This window comes from Grampus griseus, assembly GCF_964374135.1.
Source record: "Grampus griseus genome assembly, chromosome: 6".
Lineage (NCBI taxonomy): Eukaryota > Metazoa > Chordata > Mammalia > Artiodactyla > Delphinidae > Grampus > Grampus griseus.
In genome coordinates this window covers 104,904,229-104,925,593 of record NC_139000.1, presented here as the reverse complement: position 1 = coordinate 104,925,593, position 21,365 = coordinate 104,904,229, and the positions used below count along the sequence as shown (strand labels likewise).

General features: G+C 41.2%; 1 protein-coding gene across 2 annotated transcripts in view; it reads right to left on the bottom strand.

Moving 5' to 3' along the window:
- EXTL3 (exostosin like glycosyltransferase 3) overlaps positions 1-21,365 on the bottom strand; it is a 125,870-nt gene that overhangs the window by 15,752 nt on the left and 88,753 nt on the right. For both annotated transcript variants that reach the window (XM_082656977.1, XM_082656976.1), the window contains 2 exons: positions 10,458-10,585; positions 2,686-2,830 (listed from right to left, as the gene is read on the bottom strand). In XM_082656977.1, the coding sequence (XP_082513103.1) occupies positions 2,686-2,830; positions 10,458-10,585 (273 nt within the window). The remainder of the gene's footprint in view (positions 1-2,685; positions 2,831-10,457; positions 10,586-21,365) is intronic.

Genomic DNA, 21,365 nt, shown 5'->3' with positions numbered 1-21,365 from the left:
CAGCTGGTGCCAGGCAGGAACCCTGCTCCAGTATGACCTGATCTCCATTTTCATTGAGGTCCAGATCTTTTTGTAAAATTCTCTGATTTTTAAAACCTGGCAGTGTATGGGACATCACCAGGGGGCTAAATAAACATCTGTAACCACAGAAGGCTTCAGGGCAGCTAGTTTGTAAACCTTGCCCTAGATTTTCAAAGAGAAAAAAACAAACAAACCTAAGTTTTATTAAGTCAATTATTTATTACTTAAAAGTAAAGGGATCTGGGACTTCCCTGGCGGTCCAGTGGTTAAGACTCTGTGCTTCCACTGCAGGGGTTGCGGATTCGATCCCTGGTTGGGGAACTAAGATCCCGTAAGCTGCGCAGCGTGGCCAAAAAAAACAACACAAAAAGACAAAAAAAAAAAAAGTAAAGGGATCTGACTATTGTCATCTTTAAAGAGCAAGCAGAGATTTGATAAGGTAGACTTTCCAGAAGACAAGTAAATTCTCACGGTGTGAGTATGCACTGCTAAAACTGGGGGCTCTTTCTCAAATGACCAGTGTGAAAATAAATGACTCCTAGTTAGGTGTGGTTTCTCAGCCCGATGCTTTCTAATTCTACTCACAGCCCAACCAAAGCCCACAAGTTTGGAAAATAATCATGAGAGCCAAGTTCAAGAATGGGATGAGCATAGCAGCTTCACACATTAAATTTTAAAAAGAAAAAAAAAAAGCGAGAGTGTAATGACCTCTTAAGGCTGGTTCAAAACACTCCCGGTAAGATGACTTTTAAGGTAAAACTGAGGAGACTTGCAAGATATCACCTCTGAGATGTGAAATATATGAGGGGCAAAAGATTTGAAGGTGGGGTGCGGGGAGAGATAATCAGCTTTTTGGGGAAAAGTTCAGCTTGAAGTACCAGAGGGACATACAGGGGATGTCCTGAAAACAATTAAATACACAAGTAAAGCTCTCAAGGAAAGGCCTTGGCTGGAATATAAGGACAGAAATCACCAGCTTACGGATGCGAAGAAAAGCCACAAGACACTGAGAGTACAAGAGAACATTTAAGGAAAACACAAAGTATGAAGAGCACTAGACAGCTATATATAAAATAATGAACAAGGACCTACTGTATAGCACAGGGAACTCTAACTCTGTATTACAGTATTCTGTAATAACCTATATGGGAAAAGAATCTGAAAAAGAATAGATATATGTGTATGTATAACTGAATCACTTTGCTGTACACCTGAAACTAAAACATTGTAAATCAACTTACGCCAATATAAAATAAAAATTAAATTAAAAAAAGAAGAGCGCTAGACAGAAGTAGAACCCTGTGATACTTCAACAATTACAGGGAGACAGTGCGCTGGATGGGTCTTCCAGGAGGGCATGGAGCGGAGATCAGGGTGATGGGCCAGGTGCTAACATCTTTGATGACCATGAAGGAATGATTAGTAGGAGGCTGGCAGATGGAGCAACAAGACAGACACCATGAACCTCAAATGAGATTTTACATGACAGGTGAGAAGTAACTGTCTAGAAGGGTCACCAGTAAGCAGTGCAAATGGTTCTCTACACCTTGCTCCAAAGTACAAATCGGGGGAAATGAGTAGCTTCAATCACTGGCCCTGGAAGGAATAAAAGGAAAGTACTGTCCTCGGAGACAAGTCAGGTTTCAATCGGATCAAGGAGATGGAGGAGGTGCACTGTGAAGTGGGGGGTGGAGGCAGTTTGGCGATCTCAAAACAGGGATTCTTCAGAACCCAGAGGGAGGACTTGGGAGGGAAGGTATAGTGCAGCACTAACCAACAGAAATATACTGAGAGTCACAATTGTCATTTTAAATTTTCTAGTAGCCACGTTTTTAAGAAATAAAAAGAAACAGTAAAATTAATTAGTAATATATTTTATTTAACCCAGTGTATCCAAAATAATTGCACTTTCACATACAATCAATATAAAAAATTACTGAGATAGTTTACACTCTTTCACGCTAAGTTTTCAAAGTCTGCTGCGTACTTTATACGTGGAGCACATCTCAACACTAACTAGTCATATTTCAAGTGCCCAGTAGCCACATGTGGCCAGTGGCTACTTTACAGAACAGATGACATGTAGAGGGAAGATGAGTCAGGAGCAAGAAAACAGAACAGTTTAGCGACAACAGTACAGAAGAGGAGTAATGACTGGAAGGATTTGCACAGTGAATTTTCAACGAAAACCAGGATGTGAGGCAACATGAAAATTAAAAGCTCTAAGGAATCAACTAGAACTTGCAGAGCCCCAACAGACAGAGGTTTGTGGTGGGGCTTGGGATAGAGGTGGTTGAGTCAGAAGAGGGCCAGGTTCAGCCTTCTGTTGACCAGGTCATGTCTGGAATGGTTGTGGGGAAACTGGACAACGTTTTGGCCCAATGCCCTCAATTTTACAGAGGGAGAGCCAGTGCCCGGGAAGATATACTGATTTTCCTATTGACCTATGTGCAATTATACAGGCAGCCTTCTCATCCGGACTTTTTATTCTAGCGTTGCTCTAATCATCTTGATCACTGTCTTTAAAAACAGAAATAACTTAATTCTAGCAGAGAAGGGATATATAAGAAGCGCTAGCAGAGCTAACTTTAAAGGAGCATTTCACTGCCCCACAAAGGCTCAACTCCTACCAAGTTCGTGTTAATCCTACCAGCTTTTTCTTACCTTGTGGAAGAAGGCAGCACCTGTCAGCACCATGGACAGCTCACAGGAGTAGTTGGAGTTGTAGAGCCAGGACTGATGAGGGATGTCCCACGCATGGTAACGGCCAGGGAAACCCACAATGCGGTCCCGTGCTTCTCTCCACACCCTCAAAAGACACAAGTATATGCACACTCCTGAGTACAAAGCTCTAAGGTTATCAGAAACGTTTAAAATTATTGCCTCTATTTTGCAGACTCTGACTCTTCGGGCTGTTACTTCTTTTAAAAAAAAAAAAAAAACAACTGTATATACCATATCAATCACAAGATAAAAAGGATAAAAACAAACAGTGTCAGGAATTCCCTCCGGTCCAGTGGTTGGGACTCCGTGCTTTCACTGCTGAGGGCGCAGGTTCAATACCTGGTTGGGGAACTAAGATCCCACAAGCCACGTGGCCATAAAAAAATAAACGAACAGTGTCACCCACAGCTTCCTTAGTAAGTACCTGTTTATTGATCCTCTAACTTCTGGCAGCCAGCATCTCTCCAGCCCTTATAGAAGGAAAAAGTTGGAATAACACAGAAAGGATCTAAGGATCTAAGGGTCTAAGGCATTAAAGGTCTCCAGAATGGGATAAGTATAGCAATCTGCTAAGAAGCAGGAAGAAGATGATTTTTATATCTATTTATTTTTAATCTTATTTAATTTCTAAAACGGTTTATTTTTCATGTGTATGACATATTAGGACTTGTATATAATTTATGTGTATTGCATACTTAACTTCTCTTTTACTGAGCGGGTACACTATAAAAAAAAAAAGCTTAGAGGGGAATCCCCTGGTGGTCCAGTGGATAAGACTGTGTGCCTCCACTGCAGAGGACTGCGGTTGGATCCCTGGTTGGGGAACTAGGATCCCACATGCTGCACGGCACAGCCAGAAGGAAAAAAAAAAAAAAAAAAAAAGCTTAGAGACCACTGGTCTAAACAGGAGACTGCTGCCTGGAGTTAGGTGCAACAGTCTTAATTCCTGATTTGAGCAGAGCTCAGGTAGAAACCTACAGCATGAAAAGAAGTGGTCTACAGAACCATACAAATGAAAGACTTCATAAATGCAAGAAATAAATTGAGAATTCAACGTTTCCAGGATAAACCTTTATAACATCCTCAAATTTATAGGTAAGGTACAACAAATAAAATCAGTTTCACAGGCTAAAATCATAGAGCTGAAAGCACTTATGTTCCACAGCACCCTACATCCTTGCAGAAGTGCTTCGGGGGTCCCATAAACAATAGACCATCACCTCCCCACTCCACCTCACCCCAACGGTGATTTAAACTGCCTAAGAAACTCCTTCATCACTCGTGGAACTTCAACTCCTAAAACACGTAAGATTTCAGGTCAGAAGAGTTCCTCTCCTATTAAGTTTGAAAGCGACTAATCTAGTCCAACAGATGAGACACTACAACTTCTATCACAACTTCGCAGCTGTCTAAATGGGCTTTCTGCCACATCCCACCCAAATCAAATCCCTACCTCTGTCCTGATTTATCTCCTAAAACTGACTCCCAATTACTAACCTAAAAAGCTCTAAGATGTTTTAATAATACATTTTGACATTTACAGAATGTAAGGATTGCTAATAAATACCAATGGTATATCCAAATGCTATATCAATACTCCTAAAGATACTGATCTCTTCAAATGCTTATTGATCCTACTAGTCCCGAAATATCAGAAGAAAGAATGCGAAACACTATTTTAATTATCAGATTTGGCTGATTTAAGTCAATATATACAGTTTTTAATAAGGTAGACTATCCTTTGCTACATGATATCAAAAGGCAACATATCCAATTTGTTAAAGGCTGTCGATGCCCACCTAGGTATTAATTATGTTAAATAATAAGGAAAAAATCAGCATGGAAGCACAAGCACCAGACAAATGCAAGTAAAGGCTCAAGTCCTTGGGATGAGGCATCAGGACTTTCAGATAGTAAGGTCTCAGTGGAATCGGAAAGTTAGGCATGTTAAAATATGAATTATAAATAATGCTATCAATTTAAGTATAACAAGTGTTACACATAACCAGTTCCTTAACATTATATTCAAATTATGCTGCACTAAGTATTTTCAACCTATGTGCAGTATCATAGATCATGCTTTGGTATGTATACCTTATCCTCTTTTTTTTTTTTTTGGCTGTACCATGTGGCTTGTGGAATCTCAGTTCCCTGACCAGGAACTGAGGGCCCCGGCAGTGAAAGTGTGGAATCCGGACCACCAGACCACCAGGGAACTCCCAGTACACCTTATCTTTAATGAATTATTTTTCAACTGTGTTAATGTTCCAATTACCTACAAAATATGTTAGGGAAAAAGTTTCAAAGGTAATTCTATAGCTCAAACTTAAAGAAAATTCACTGGATAAATTCAACTTTGCCAAACAACTAAAGAGAAATTTTAAAATAATGAAATCAAGACACTATTCCACTGAAGAATGTGAGTCACGACTAACGTTCTTCTGTTAACATTTCAGATTTACATACTATCACCTTTGAAAGAAGTACATCAATTCAACCTTCTCATGGCACAAACTGTGGCCCATCATTTCCATATTAATATAGTCAAGTTAAAAAAAACCTGACAATTCAAATATTTACATTATTTTAAAAAACGATGATTTCTTTTTCTTGCAATCCTATGAGACTCAAAACGATTTAATAAGTTACCTGAATGAAGCAAAAGGTCATGTTACTGCTAATATTTAATTTAAAACTGATTTTTCTGATCTTCAAAACTTAGGCAAATGGTTTTGAATAAAGATCAGTATATTAAAGATATTGAGTACATTAAAGTAATATGGACTACGTCACACAAAGAGACAGGCTCATCCTTCTTGGTTATATTTCCATGTTTCTCCCTCTGGTTCATTAAGAACCAAATGATTTGAAATGTAGTAAGAAAATAAAGGGTAAAATCAACTAATAATCAAAAAATGTATTTAAAAAATAAGGTGAGATTTTGCTTCCTGACCATCTAAAACAATAGTCTTTTCCAAATTCCATGTTTCTATGATATTATGTAAGCCTTTTCCTCCTGTCTAAAATAAAATATTAAGGAATGTGTACCAAACCATGGTGAAGGAAAAAGGTTTTGATTAGCTCCCTTTGGAAGAGAAACCTCAAAGCAGAGCAATGGCATACAGAGAAAAAGATCAATATCAGATCCAGTGGTGGAATTAAAAAATTCTGGGCCAAGATGACAGAGATACTTGGATCCAGGAAGAGAGACCTACCTTCCAGTCCACAACCCCATCCCTCCTCATACAGCTTACACTATCACCTTTTTTGAAAATAAATTTTACTGAGACATAAATCACATACCATAAAACTCACTAGCTTAAAAGTGTACGACTCACTGGGTTTTAGTATATTCACAGAGCTATGCAACCATCACCACTACCTCATTTCAGAATATTTTCATCACCCCGAAAAGAAACTCCATAACCATTAGCAGTCCCTCCCCATCCCATGGCAACCACTAATCTACTCTCTGTCTCCACAGATTTGCTTGTTGTGGACATTTCATATAAATGGACTCATACATTATGTGACTAGCTTATTTTACTTAGCCTGTTTTCAAGGTTCACCCATGCTGTAGCAGGTTCACCCTTGAACTTCATTCATTTTTGTTGCCAAATAATATTCCATTGTATGCATATACCACGGTTTGTTTATCCATTCATCAGCTGATGGACATTTGGGCTGTTTATACTTCTTTTAGTTTTTTTTGACAACTGATTTTTTTGGTGTGTGGCAAAATGTATGTAACATAAAATTTACCATTTTAGTCATTTTCAAGTGTACAGTTCGATGGCATTAAGTATATTCACACTGTTGTATGATCATCAATCTCCAGAATTTCTTCACCTTCCCAGCCTGAAACTCTGACCCACTGAACACTAACTCGGCATTCTTGCCCTCCTCCAGCCCCAGGCAGCCACCACCTACTTTCTGTCTCTATGAATCTGACTACTCTGGATGCCTCATGTAAGTAGAATCATATTTAGACTCATTGACTCTTATAAATAATGCTGCTACGAACATTCATGTACTGCTTCTGTACAGACATAAGTTTTCAGTTCTCTTGGGTCTCTTTATCTGTCCCTTAAGAACATACCTGTTTCCTTCCTTGCTGTGTAAGCTGAAGTTTGCCAAGATCCATATTATCTTTTGCCAGAGGGAGAATTTCTATTTATTTATTTATTTAAAATCAAAGTGCAGTTGATTTACAAGTGATTCAGTTATACATATATATATATATTATTTTTCAGATTCTTTTCCATTATAGGTTATTACAAGATATTGAATATACTTCCCCATGCTATATAGTAGGTCCTCGTTATCTATTTTATATATAGTAGTGTATATCTTTTCATCCCAAATTCCTAATTTATCCCTCCCCCCACTTTCCCCTTTGGTAACCATAAGATTGTTTTCTATGTCTGAGTCTATTTCTGTTTTGTAAGTAAATTCACTTGCATCATTTTTTTAGATTCCACATATAAGTGATATCACGTTATTTGCCTTTCTCTGTCATGCTTCACTAAGTATTATAATCTCTAGGTCCAACAAGGTTGCAGCAAATGGCACTATTTCATTCTTTTCTTATGGCTGAGTAGTATTCCATTGTATATACATATACCACAGCTTCTTTATCCATTTATCTGTTGATGGACACTTAGGCCGCTTCCATGTCTTGGCTACTGTAAATAGTGCTGCAATGAACATTGGGGTGCATTTATCTTTTTGAAAAGGGGACCCTCCTACACTGTTGGTGGGAATGTAAACTGGTGCAGCCACTATGGAGAACAGTATGGAGGTTCCTTAAAAGTCTAATCTGGAAAAGATGAAAACTCTAATTCGAAAACAAAGTTTTTAGATCAAAGGATGCCCAAACAAATGAGAAAAGAGTCAGGACAATAAAAGGTTTAGAAGTCGAGCCAGAGATAATTCACCAGTCATAACCAGAGGCTAAACCTCAAATTTCAAATGACTGTTAGGAGACTCTTACAGCTTAATAATAAAAAGGCAAAGGATCTGAATAGACATTTCTCCAAAGAAGATATACAAACAGTCACTGAGCACGTGAAAAGATACTCAATATCATCAGTCATAAGGCTTCCTATTATTCTCTCACCACTTGGAAATCTGTTGACAAATGGAAAAGATCAAAGATCTTCCTAGGGACTTCCCTGGTGGCGCAGTGGTTAAGAATCCACCTGCCAATGTGGGGGACACGGGTTTGAGCCCTGGTCTGGGAAGATCCCACATGCTGTGGGGCAACTAAGCCCGCATGCCACAACTACTGAGCCTGAGCTCTAGAGCCCACGAGCCACAACTACTGAGCCCACACACCACAACTACTGAAGCCTGCATGCCACAACTGCTGAAGCCTGCGCGCCTAGAGCCCGTGCTCCGCAACAAGAGAAGCCACCGCAATGAGAAGCCCGCACACTGCAACGAAGAGTAGACCCTGCTCGCCGCAACTAGAGAAAGCCCATGCACAGCAACAAAGACCCAACGCTGCCAAAAATAAATAATTAATTTAAAAAAAAAATCTTCCTAAATCAAGAGCCATAGAAGATAGCAAGTGCCAGCTATCTTAATAAGCTTCAAACTCATCAAAGCAGGACCCTTTATCTAATCATTCTTGGGATCTAGCGCTGATTGGCAATTCTCCTGTTAACATCCCATGACTCTGTTCACAGCTCCCAGTCCTTTAGCAGGCCCTAAACTGCATCATGCTGTACCAGAAATACACCACCTTCCCTCCCCTCCCCACCACCATTAATAACGACAACTGTGATGGCAAAAGCCCATTTCTGGAACCATCACATGGCTTTTTTTCCTTTCGTAAAAACAAGTAAAGAGAGCTGGCTTCTTACGGTCATGGTACAGAGGAACACATTCCAGTGGGATTTTTATCACTGCTAACAACAGACTCTTGCCTCAATAATATAGTAGGAGGAAGAAGTCAAAGGAAATGAGAGGCTGGGTGAGGGAGAGGAAGAACAGATGTTCTGATTTGTCAGAAATATGTCAAATAATTCTTTATAGATGGACCTAAGACAAATACAGCAATAAAGCCGCTGCTCCTTTCATCTGAGCATCTGCACTTATCCACTTAAACCAAAGGAAGCCTGAAAGCTAGGAGTCAGGCCAGGCTTTCAGTGAATGGAACAAAAGCACAGAGAAAAAGAGCTCTCCATCCTGGATCTGTACTTAATTTGAACAAGATCTCCAAGGGTATCTACTCCAGTGCTTCTCAAACTACCTGTGGCAAACAAGTAATGTTCCCCTGGCTTATTCATGCTTCTGTAAAATACAATAAAAATGAATCACATGGTTTCTTACATATGACATCAAAAACACAAGTAACCACAGAAAACATAGACAAACTGGACTTCATTAAAATGAAAAGCTTTTGTGCTTTGAAGGACACCATCAAGAAAGTGAAATGACAACCCACAGAACAGGAGAAAAAATTTGCGAATCATCTCTCTGATAAGGGACTTGGATCTAGAATGTAAGAGTTCTAGAGAACTCTTACAATTCAATAATTAAAAGACCACCCAAATAACAATGGGCAAAGGATCTCAATAGACGTTGTTAAGACGTTGTTATTAAGCACATGAAAAGATAGCCAATAACATGAGTCATTAGGGAAATGCAAGTCAAAACTACATTGAAATACCACTTCACACCCAGTAGGAGGGCGATAAATAAAAAATGGAAAATAACAAGTGTTGACAAGGATGTGGAGAAAATGGAACCCTTATTCACTGCTGGTACAATATAAAATGGTGCAGCCACTTTGGAAAACAGGAGTGTAGCTCCTCAAAATGTTAAACGAAGAGATACTATATGATCCAGCAATTCCACTCCAAGGTATATATCTAAGAGAAAGGAAATGTTCATATACAAACTTGTACATGAATGTTCATAGCAGCACTAATCACAATAGCCAAGGAGTAGAAACAACCCAAATGTCCATCAATGGATAAATGGACAAACAAAATGTGTACATCCATACAAAATGGATGAAGTACTGACAGATGCTACAAGACGGATGAACCTTGAAAACCTATGTTAAGTGAAGAAACCAGTTACCAAAGAGCACATATTATATGGTACCATGTATATGGAATGTCTGTAAAAGGCAAATTTATAGAGAAACAAAGTACATTAATGGTTGCCAAGGTCTCAGAGGAGCTGGAGAAAAATGGGGAATGACTGCTAATGGGTACTGGATTTCCTTTGGTGGTAATGAAGATTTCTAAACTAGATTATGGTGATGGTTGCACAAGTCTGTAATTATATTAAAAACCACTGAATGGTACACTTAAATGAGTGAACTGTATGATGTATGAATTATATTCAATAAATGTTACCCAAAAAATGAATTATAAGAAAAAAGTTCACACTTGGATGTCATGGTAAATATTTTAAAGTTTCTAAATGCCTACTCTCAATTTTTGTACTTACCTCACTGTGGACAGGTAATAAACTGTTCATGGGCCAGCGTACCAGTCCAGGACACACTCTGAGTGGCCCTGATCTACTCCATTCCCTCACCTGTACTGTTCCCTCAAAGTGGGATATCTAAGCCCAATAAAGATGTCTCAGTTACTATCAGCTTTGAAATTCATTTGGCTGCCTAATCCAGGTTTTGAGTTAGTTTCCTGTCACTTGCAAACAAAAGTGTTTGTAATTGAAAATCAGCTCCTCACCGAAACCCAAACATGATTTCATCGTGGCGGAGGTGAGCGTCATCGTCAATAGACAGGATGGCCTCTGTCTCGATTTCATTCCAGGGCAGGAATCGATTGTTCAAACTGTTCTTCTCAGTACGGACCACCTGTAAAGAGGAAGGAAAAACACTTAACGGTCAATGCTGCATCGTTCAATGCAAAAGCAAAACTGCCTTTAGGTCAAAGCAGACTGTGGCTAAACATCCTGAATCATTTCGCCTGCTTACCTACCACTTGTAAAATCTAGCATACGCCTTTTAGGAACAGAAATTGCCTCATATTTCAGCAAATGTATAAAGATTCCACATTTTAAGCTGTATTCATTTGCTAACTAATTTTCCTGTGAAACAAGCTACAGCTGAGGATTATTTTACGCATGCAAGAAACACAGTCTAGGGAAATTAAACATAAGTTTCCCAAGAGAACACAAGGTGGCAGAGTAGAACTGAGATTATGATTCTCAGCCCTGGAATCCCCTTTAAAACCAAACTCAGAACTCCCTTGAGTCTATGTAATTTCTGACCAATTTTAAGGCCTTTCTCTTTGGTATAAAAGAACAAAGGACAGTCCACCTGGTTGAGGTTAATTACTTATTACTTCACTTTTCCAATTCCTACCTGCAACACTGACTACACTTACAAGAGGTTTTTCTTTCAAGGTGTACATGATCCAGTAAAACTAACAGCTTTTGTTTCCAAAGAAATTCCCAATTCAAAGAATCTCTATCCAAAGTGACCCACTATGAAAAGCAGTAATTTCTTCACAAAACAAAGATTAGTGCCCAAATGGCAGAACTACATTATTTTAAAAATTATTTAAACCTGCCTCAGATAAGCATAGTTTACTATAACATAGGTAGTAGCTTTATTATTCACCTTGTCCCTGATAACTCAAATAAACAAGGATGAACAGACTCAGTACTTTGATAGCTCATTTTATTTTTACGGTTTCTATACCTAATTAATCCAGCTAGTGGGGAACCATCATTTTATTCTCAAAAACCAGAAACAAAGAGAACTTCTTGAGCAATCACCTTTTTGGAAAGCCAAGAAGGGTCATCTCACTTTTAACAAAACACCTTACTTGTAATGAGGCTAACCTCCACGTAGCATAAGGAATGTAATTTTATCCAGAGTCTGAAAGTTTATGAATGGTTTCAAAGGTACTCCCATGACCTCACGAGTATGGTCCCTTCGGCTTAAAATACTCTTTCTCCTATTCCTCTACCACATTATTCTCCCCCTGGAGACCCAGTTCAGATGCCACCTGTCAATCCCCAACCTCGTCAAAAGTAATCACTTCTTCTGTGTTCTTAAGGCAGAGTCGTCATATTTCAATTAATTCATTCTAGCACACTTAGAATCCAATTAGTTCAGAGCCAGAAGGGCCTTGGAGATCAGTCAACTTTCACTTTACATGTGGACGACTGGCAAGTGGCAGAGCTAGACTCTAACTAATAACCCCAACTCCAAATCAGTGCTTCTCTGCTAAACTTCGATTATGTTTATAAATCTCATCCAACGAAAGCCCCATGGAAAATGTATTATTAATTTGTGTACCATCAAGAAATAAAAACGCTGCCAAACAATAAAGATGTGAAAGTTTATCATTTAGAATGTTTAATAAAGAGCTTTTTAAAACTTTACCTCAGTCCTGGAGGAGTTCCTACCAAGACAAGGAAAAATCTGTAACAGATTTGCTACTACAGAGAGCCAAGCAATAGGCAGAGAAACCCATCTTGCCCTGCAGCACTTTTTTCCGTTGCGGAGCACAGACTCCGGACTCGCAGGCTCAGCGGCCATGGCTCACGGACCCAGCCGCTCCGCGGCACGTGGGATCTTCGCGGGCCGGGGGACGAACCCCCGTCCCCTGCATCGGCAGGCGGACTCTCAACCACTGCGCCACCAAGGAAGCCCTGCCCTGCAGCACTTTTGACCAATATAAAAATCCCTGAGCTTGCAGCCCAGACCTCCCAAGCTCGGGTTCAGCAGTGACAGAACAAAGGCACTGAACCCTGGGTCAGGAAAAAGAGAGGAGCAAGAAGGGGGAGAAGGCCACGTGCTCACCGTGGTATCTGCCTGGCTCTACCTCAGGGAGTGGGAGGGTGGCCAGAAGTAGCCGAAGACAAATGCCAACCTTGGTGATATGCTGTCTATCTTAGGAAACACCCAATTTCAGAGATGTGGAAATGTAAACTAACGTCCACCCCAGAATCAGCAGACTACGGCAGCTGTTCACTCGAACGCTTGCCCCACAAGCTACCCTCGGGTCATTCATGTTACTGTCCTAATGTGCCCGGCATTCACTTAACACAGACCTGCAACACTGCCAGTTCAGGTGAGAACAGCTGTCCCTCGGCTCTACCAGGGAATACACATAGCTTAAAATGAGAAAAAAAAATCCGTGAAACATCCAATTCTTGACTATTCAATTGTAGATTACCAATTTTGTGAGTTAACCACCAGGAGGATTACCTACAGCACAATTAACAATCCAAGAACATAGTACAGAGCTCCAGTACTCAAAATACAATCCAAAGACCAGCAACACGGGCATCATCTGGGACTCTGCCAGAAATGCAGAAATGCAGCCCTCCCTAAACTTACCAAGTCAGGACCGACCTGCATTTTAACAAGATCCCCGAGTCCTATGCACATTAAGTTTTGACAGGCGCTGGTACAGAGGAAAAAGCATGGCTTTGAAGTCAACCAGAAAAACTTGCGCTCACATTCCAATTCTACCACTTGTCACGTGTATGAACGTAAGTAAGCAACCTCTCTGCTAAATCGTCACAGCACCACGTTGTGTGCAAAAATGCAAGTTGTTTATCAGCCAAACTTGACAACCCTACAAAAAACCTCTTAGTCTAAAAACAAGATACAGGGCTTCCCTGGTGGCGCAGTGGTTGAGAGTCCGCCTGCCGATGCAGGGGACGCGGGTTTGTGCCCCGGTCTGGGAAGATCCCACATGCCGTGGAGCGGCTAGGCCCGTGAGCCATGGCCGCTGAGCCTGTGCATCCGGAGCCTGTGCTCCGCAACGGGAGAGGCCACAACAGTGAGAGGCCCGCGTACCACAGAAAAAAAAAAAAACAAGATACAAGGGCTTCCCAGGTGGCGCAGTGGTTAAGAATCCACCTGCCAGGGCTTCCCTGGTGGCGCAGTGGTTGAGAGTCCGCCTGCCGATGCAGGGGACACGGGTTCGTGCCCCGGTCCGGGAGGATCCCACATGCCGCGGAGCGGCTGGGCCCATGAGCCATGGCCACTGAGCCTGCGCGTCCGGAGCCTGTGCTCTGCAAAAGAATAAATAAATAAATAAATAAATAAAAGAATCCACCTGCCAGTGCAGGGGACACGGATTCGAGTCCTGGTCCAGGAAGATCCCACATGCTGCAGAGAAACTAAGCCTGTGCGCCACAACTACTGAGCCCAAGTGTCACAACTCCTGAAGCCCACGTGCCCAGGGCCCATGCTCCGCAACAAGAGAAGCCACCGCAACGAGAAGGCTGCGCACCACAACAAAGAGTAGCCCCTGATCGCCACAACTAGAGAAAGCCCGTGTGCAGCAACGAAGACCCAACACAGCCAAAAATAAATAAATAAAATAAATAAATTTATAAATAAATAAAAACAAGAAACAACAATTAAAAACTAAAATGATCATGATTTGATACCTAGAACGTAGCCAAACTTTTTGTCTAATTACAGAGTAAATCCAGTCAAGAGGACCTGCTTGTCCTTTGGAAGACTTAGAGCTGAAGGCCTCATATCAAATATGTGTTGGCCTAGATTCCACATGCAGCTTTTCTGAGAAAGTCTATTAAAGTCCATTAAGGGGCAGGTCCATTAAGAACAAGTCTTCTGGATTCCAGGAACACATCACATGTACCATCATCTCTGCTCATCCTGGCACAACTCCTCTGGGATGACAGTAAGATCCCCAGGATTAGGGAACTGAAGCAACATCCGTCAGAATAAAAGAAAAACTTATAAGGATTCAGAGAAACACAACGTCAAGTATGGCAGCAGCTTACTTGTGGTTAGCTCACAAACAACTGTGGTCAGTAGGTCTGCTTTAAGGATTCGGAGTGGTGGTTCTCAGCTAGGAGTGACTTTGCCCCCCAAGAGACATTTGACAATATCTGTGGACATTGTTGGTTGTCACAACTTGGGGGGGCGGGGGGAGTTTCTTGCATCTAGTGGGCAGAGGCCAGGGATGCTGCTAGATCCTACAGTGCACAGGACAGTCCCCTAAAACAGAATTATCCAGCCCAAATGTTACTGTGCCACTGCTGAGACACCCTGATTTACAGTCAACCACCAGGAGACAGTAAAGCAAACTGAATAAATGTAACTCATAATTTAAGCACGATCACCTTTTCCCCATAAACCAAAAGAGATTCCCACCTTACAAAGTTTGCAAATACAAACTAAAATTAAAGGGTGAGGGGAGTAAAAGCTTTCTTCTACCAAATTTGCTTCAGAGCTATAGTGCTTAATGGCTAGACAAAAGCCAAGCAAACCAACCGCTGTCCTTTCTGGCACCAAAATCAGAACAAGGAAAAGATTCCAATATTTGTAATGCAGACATGCAGATCAGCACTGGCCTCTAAGGATCTGAGAAAGGATCTGAGAAAAGGCAGATCTGCGAAAGGGCAGATCAAATGTGAAAGAAGTGAGTCAACCAGAAGTAATATGTCACATTTAGGAAATATTCTCATTTTTTTTATGTTATTTTGTTTTTTTCCAAATTAAAACAACACTCCCCCCTCCCTCAACAGTGGCTATTTTTTTTTCATGCCTTATGATTATAGCTTAGTAACGTGTGAACATAAAGACTGACCTTCAAGTTACTGATTTAAATACTGGTATGACACTGACTAGAATGTATAGAGCACAGTGCCTGGCATGCAGTAGATGTTCAACAAATGTTTTATAAATGAATGAATAAACGAATAAACAGGAAATAGGACCTAATTTGGCCCTGTCCATCCTATTTTCAGAATACAGAATAAAGACTTGAGAAGTTTATATATCAAAACTATAAACACTGGATATACTGAAACCTCTCAGTATCTAATCTAGTTTTCTATAGCAAAAAAAATCCATCAACCTACAACAGGCCACAAGTGGTGCTCACTCTCATTTTTCCTGTTCCACACACAACACTCCCTGATGTCTCCCTAGTTCTCTGTTCACCATCATTCATGAAGGCGCCCTTCTCATCATCAACGGAACAGTCCAACAAGCACGGCCTAGAACCCTACCATGTGCAAATGTATAAAGTGTATGCACGATCAAAAATCAATCAGTATCTTCAATTAACACTCAGCCTGGTTGTTGAGGAATTCTGGAGTTTATGAATAATAAAAGAACTGCTACTCGAATAGGGTCCTTTCTCCTAGTGTGTTAACCAGGCATTTGGTTTCTAAATCCAGGCAGAATCAGCAAATCCACATTAATTAGCCAAGTATCAATTCACATCATAAGTATTTAATTAGCTACCATGATAAGTCTGAGTCCCAATTAACAGCAAATATCTCAATATCTAAGGGATGAAAATGTAAGTAGTTATTGCTATTTACAAGGAACAATGGAACATTTCAACAATTTAGTAAGTGATAGTTGCTCAAGTGAAGCAGAATAATGAATCTGGATTCAAACAGAAGAACTACCTAAATATGGAATCTTTTTGAAAGCAGCTCATGACGAGCCATAGGCATGTCTCTGAAGTTGATAGGAAAGAAAAATAGGACATGAAGAGATTAAGTGAAGCAGCCTAAGTCATACGGCAGATCAAGAGCAGAGAACACTAAAAAGTAGAACATTACCTGGGAAGTAGTAAAATTTGAAAATGTACGTGGACACTATAAAGCACCATGCAAACACATAATGCCACCTACTAAATTCATCAACTTAAATACACGTATAATGTTGTCCTTTTTCTCTTTAAGATCAAATTTTGCCCAGCCAAACCCAACAATCTCCAACAATACATGCACCTGCATAATACACTTCTGTAATGAATCCATTTCTGAGAATGAACTTTATGTCAAGCCATCCTACAGGCAATAAAGGTAAACAACAACTAACTTTTGTCCTCCATCCCCCCTTTCCTCTAACTTGAAAAAGTAACCCATCATAGAGCTCAGGAAGCAAGAAAATGAGGTCCAAGAGGAAGCACATGGTCATGTGTACCTACTTGTGAGGACCCATGGGAAACAGAGCTTGAGGTGACTGGGAGAAGAGTTATCAACAGAAAAGACAACTGAAAAAGAAGCAGCACCAAAACTTCTTGATTTTTCAAGGAGCTCATTCATTTAATAAACAGAGTGGTGGGGCAAAAAACTGGGAAATGCAAAGAAGGAAGGAAAAGGAATAAGAAGGCAACACAGCAAACTGGTTTTCCATTTATAACTTTAAATTTGAGTCTAATGCATTATAAAAAAAAAAAACAGTATATGTTTTAGGTTATGAGATAAGATGGTCTCAATTTATAAGAGAAAAAGTTGCCTATGATCCCTGTGAAACTGTAGGTGAAACAGCATAGGTTACAGGTTCACCACCAAATGAGAGAATGCATATAAACAGCATGACACAGTGCCTACCTAGCACATTGAAAATGCTCCAAAGATGTTAGCAATTACATGAGATTAGTAAAACCTCTTCCTACTTGAATTTGTAAAATATATATACTATGTATCTATGTATGTATGAGTGCGTGTGTGTGTGCATATATATATATACACATACACATACACACACACATACACACACACACACACACACACATGCTGTGCCTTTCCAAGAAACTTAGATTTGGTGAAAAAAGAAAACTATGCACTGAACTAGGAATTAATACCTAAGTTCTAATTTAGGTATTAATTAGTCAAGTGACCTAAAGCAATAAAATTCTCTGTCTCAGATTCCTTACTTTGAATTCGTAAAAAAGAGTACATACAAACTAAGAGGGGGGACATTATCTAAAGAACTGATTTACTGCAGTTAGTAAATCATTTATGCAACATGACTTTTCAGCAATTCCTTTATATCACACATCTATAATATCTGCTATTAATTTCTGATTTCTGGTAACTTTGTTTTATGTAATTCTTCACAGCCATAGCCCATTCTCAAACAGAAGAAGAGAGCTATAACTGTAGCCACCTGATTATTAAGTAAAATATTGTAAACAAAGAAACAAACAAAAAACCCAGGGCTTCCCTGGTGGCGCAGCTGTTAAGAATCCGCCTACCAATGCAGGGGACACGGGTTCGAGCCCTGGTCCGGGAAGATCCCACATGCTGCAGAGCAACTAAGCCCGTGCGCCACAACTACTGAGCCTGTGCTCTAGAGTCCGCGAGCCAGAACCACTGAAGTCCATGAGCCTAGAGCCCGTGCTCCACAACAAGAGAAGCCACCGCAATGAGAAGCCTGAGCACCAACGAAGAGTAGCCCCTGCTCACTGCCACTAGAGAAAGCCCGTGCACAGCAACGAAGACCCAACGCAGCCAAAAATAAATAAATTAATTAAAAACAAAAACCAGACGTACCAATACCTGGTGAATTCACCAGACTTTGTACAGTCTCGGACCTAGAGAAACTGGACAAGGTTTCTCCTGTTAGCTTTGCCTAGAATTTAGAAAATTAGTATCTGACACATTCAAGTAGTTTTTTTTTTTTTTTTTTTTTTTTTTTGTGGTACTCGGGCCTCTCACCGCTGCGGCCTCTCCCGTTGTGGAGCACAGGCTCTGCACACGCAGGCTCAGCGGCCATGGCTCAAGGGCCCACCCGCTCCGCGGCATGTGGGATCCTCCCGGACTGGGGCACGAACCCGTGTCCCCTGCATCGGCAGGTGGACTCCCAAGCACTGCGCCACCAGGGAAGCCCTCAAGTAATATTTTTAAAAGTAGAGTGGGCACAGACAAAAAAAATAAAACATATCAACTTTCTAAAGAATAAGGCTTTAGAATTATCTCTACTCTTGCCTGAGGTCCAGCCAGAAATAAAGTCTTCAACTGCCCAGCTGGCAGAGGCCCAAGCCTGAATCTTAATGACTGAGCTGACGACACAGCCAGTTTCTCTTCCAGTCTTCCTTAGTAGACTACTGGGGCAATAGTACTAAAATAACTACGCTGGCATGACATTAAGTTCCCAAAACAGAACTCTCCTTGTTCAATTCTAGCATCAAGGGCTGGGAAAGAGGGAAAAGGGCTAAGAAATCACCTCGTATCTCTACAGTTTTCATTTTGGAAACATGGCACATTCTGGCCTCACCTCCAGAGACCTCGGAGTCTCCCAGAGCGGCGTGATAGCTTATCTCTGAATCACCACCTCCACCACGACTGCCCCGTCCAAGCCACTGGCACCCCTCACCTGGGCTACTGCAACAGCCTTTGAACTGTTCCTGCTCTTTTCCCCACGGTCGCACACATACCATATTTCTCCCTGCTCAAAACCCTCTGCTGGCACGCTAATGCACTGAGAATAAAACCTGGAATCCTTACCATGGTCTACGTGTGCTGGCCTCTGCCTCCTCTGACCTGCTCAAACTCTCCAGTCGATCACTCCACCCCCAATACACTGGGTCCCCCTGCCATGTCCTGAACCCAACAAGCCTCTTGCACTTGCCGTTCTCTGTATATTCCTCCAGAATTTACGTGGTCCATTCTCTCACATCCTTCAGGCTTCTGCTCAAACATCACCTCTTCAAAAAGGGCCTCCCAGGCTCCCTGTGTAAATGAGCTGTACCCTTTACAGAGAAGAGAACTAGAAATTAAGAATCAAGGGCCTGGCTGTCACAAGACTGAGAAACAAGTGAGTACGTAGCGTAGAGATGGGCAATGTTTTGAGTGGGCAAGACTACACTGTGAATGACAACGTCCCCTTCGTAACAGCCCACGTTTTGAAACTCCAAAAGGACAGACTTTCACGTTCTCATTTCCAGTCAACGCTCCAACAAGGCCACCCTATTTAGTACAATTTTCTAGACTATAAAGCAGAGTGAAGAAGATGTGTTAACTGGTCAGAATAAAGTAATAACTTGAACCAAAATTCTGGGCGGGGCCATGTATCCAAAAAGAGACCACCTGGAGGCTCCTGCTTCCAGAATGGCTGAAAAAGCCCCAGCCAGACCCAGCCTCCTGTAGACGGTAACGTAAACTCTGGACAAAAATACCAAAAAAGCATTACCTAAAAGCACTAGATAGTGAGAAGGCAACAAATTGTGAAGGGGAGCTGAAATTTAGGAAGGAATTACGGACACGGGGAGACTCACCGTTGCTTTTGCCCTGAGAGTACGCCAAAGTCGGTACCATGCAAGACTTAAACACGCATACAACACCCAAGTCTTTCTGGCCTGAAGAATGAGGAAAAGAGTTTGGGGCAGCCACAGCCCCTGGAAGAAAGGAGATTCCAGCATGGAGACAGCCAGATAGGGGGAGCTCCATGTACCGTGTATAAACTGCCCAGTCTCCGGGCCACCCCTGAACCATGCATGCTTGGCGCTGTCTGCAAGCAGACCAGCTAAAGACAAAAGGGCTGAACTAACATTTGCGTTGCCACTTGAGAGAGAACATGCAGTCTGAGTCCAACCAAATTAACTGCCTGCTAAAACTAAAATCTCAACACTTCTCAGAGAAATAAAACAAAACCCACAGTCTTCAGAACATTCACAATGTTTAATACAAAACTGTTTGATGTGATGTACAAAGAACCAGAAAAACATGACCCAGTCCTCAGGAAAAAAGAAAACTCAATTACAGCAAATACTCAAATGACCCATATGTTGGAATTAGCAGACTAAGACGTTAAAGTAGCTATCATAACGGTGCTCAATGAAGGAAAGCATACTCAGAATGGGAAAAAAACAAAAACAAAACAGGAAATCTCAGCAGAGAAACAAACTGTTATTCTTAAAAACATGGAAATTCTGGAACTGGAAAATACAGTATCTGAAATTTAAAACTGACTCAATGAGCTTAAGAGCAGTGTAGACACAAGTCAGTAAACTTGATGACAGATCAACAGAAATTATCAAAGATAAAAAAGATTTTTAAAAAATGAACAGAGCCACTGAAAACTGTGGGACAACATCAAAACGTCTAATATACATAGAACGGAGTCCCCAAGAAAAGGAGGGGAGGTCAAGAATGGGACAGAAAAATATCAACAAATACTGAATAAAAATTCCCCAAAATATGATTTAAAAAAACATAAATTACTAGACTCAAGAGGCTTAGTGAACCCCAATCAAAACACAAGTCAAAGAAAACCATGCAGAGGCATATCACAGTCAAATTGCTGAAAACCAAATTTAAAGAAGAAGAAAGCAGCCAGAGAAAAATAACACATTACATACAGGGCAACAGAAATCTGAGAAATCACTGACATATCATTTCAAAGAATGGAGGCCTGGAAACAATGGAAAATCTTTAAGATGCATGAAAGCGGTGGCCTCCACACCTAGTAGGGAGTTTCTCAGAAGACAGCCTTCAAAACCCCCGGCACAACGCTACCCTCCATCCGACTTCCATTAAACATCCATGTCTTCTGCTCCAGGAGCTAAGGAACCTGATTCAACTGTTCAGAAAACAGGCAAGAGACGGCGAGAGAGCAGTCACCCACTGTCCCAGCCTCTGGGCAGCCGTCCCACACCATTCAGGTGAGAGACCCCTGCAGCTGGTGGCACATACCCCATCTCCCTGGGGGCAGTGCTGTCACCACGCCCAGGCCCTACCCCATCTGAACTGAAATTCTCTTTATATAAAGCATTTGGGGCAGGAGGGTGGCCGTGAAGATCACATTTACTCTAAGCCAGACCCGATGTAAGTAACAGAAAAGAATGAGGGAGTTTACCATATTAACCCCAGCAGGTACCCCCCAAGACAAC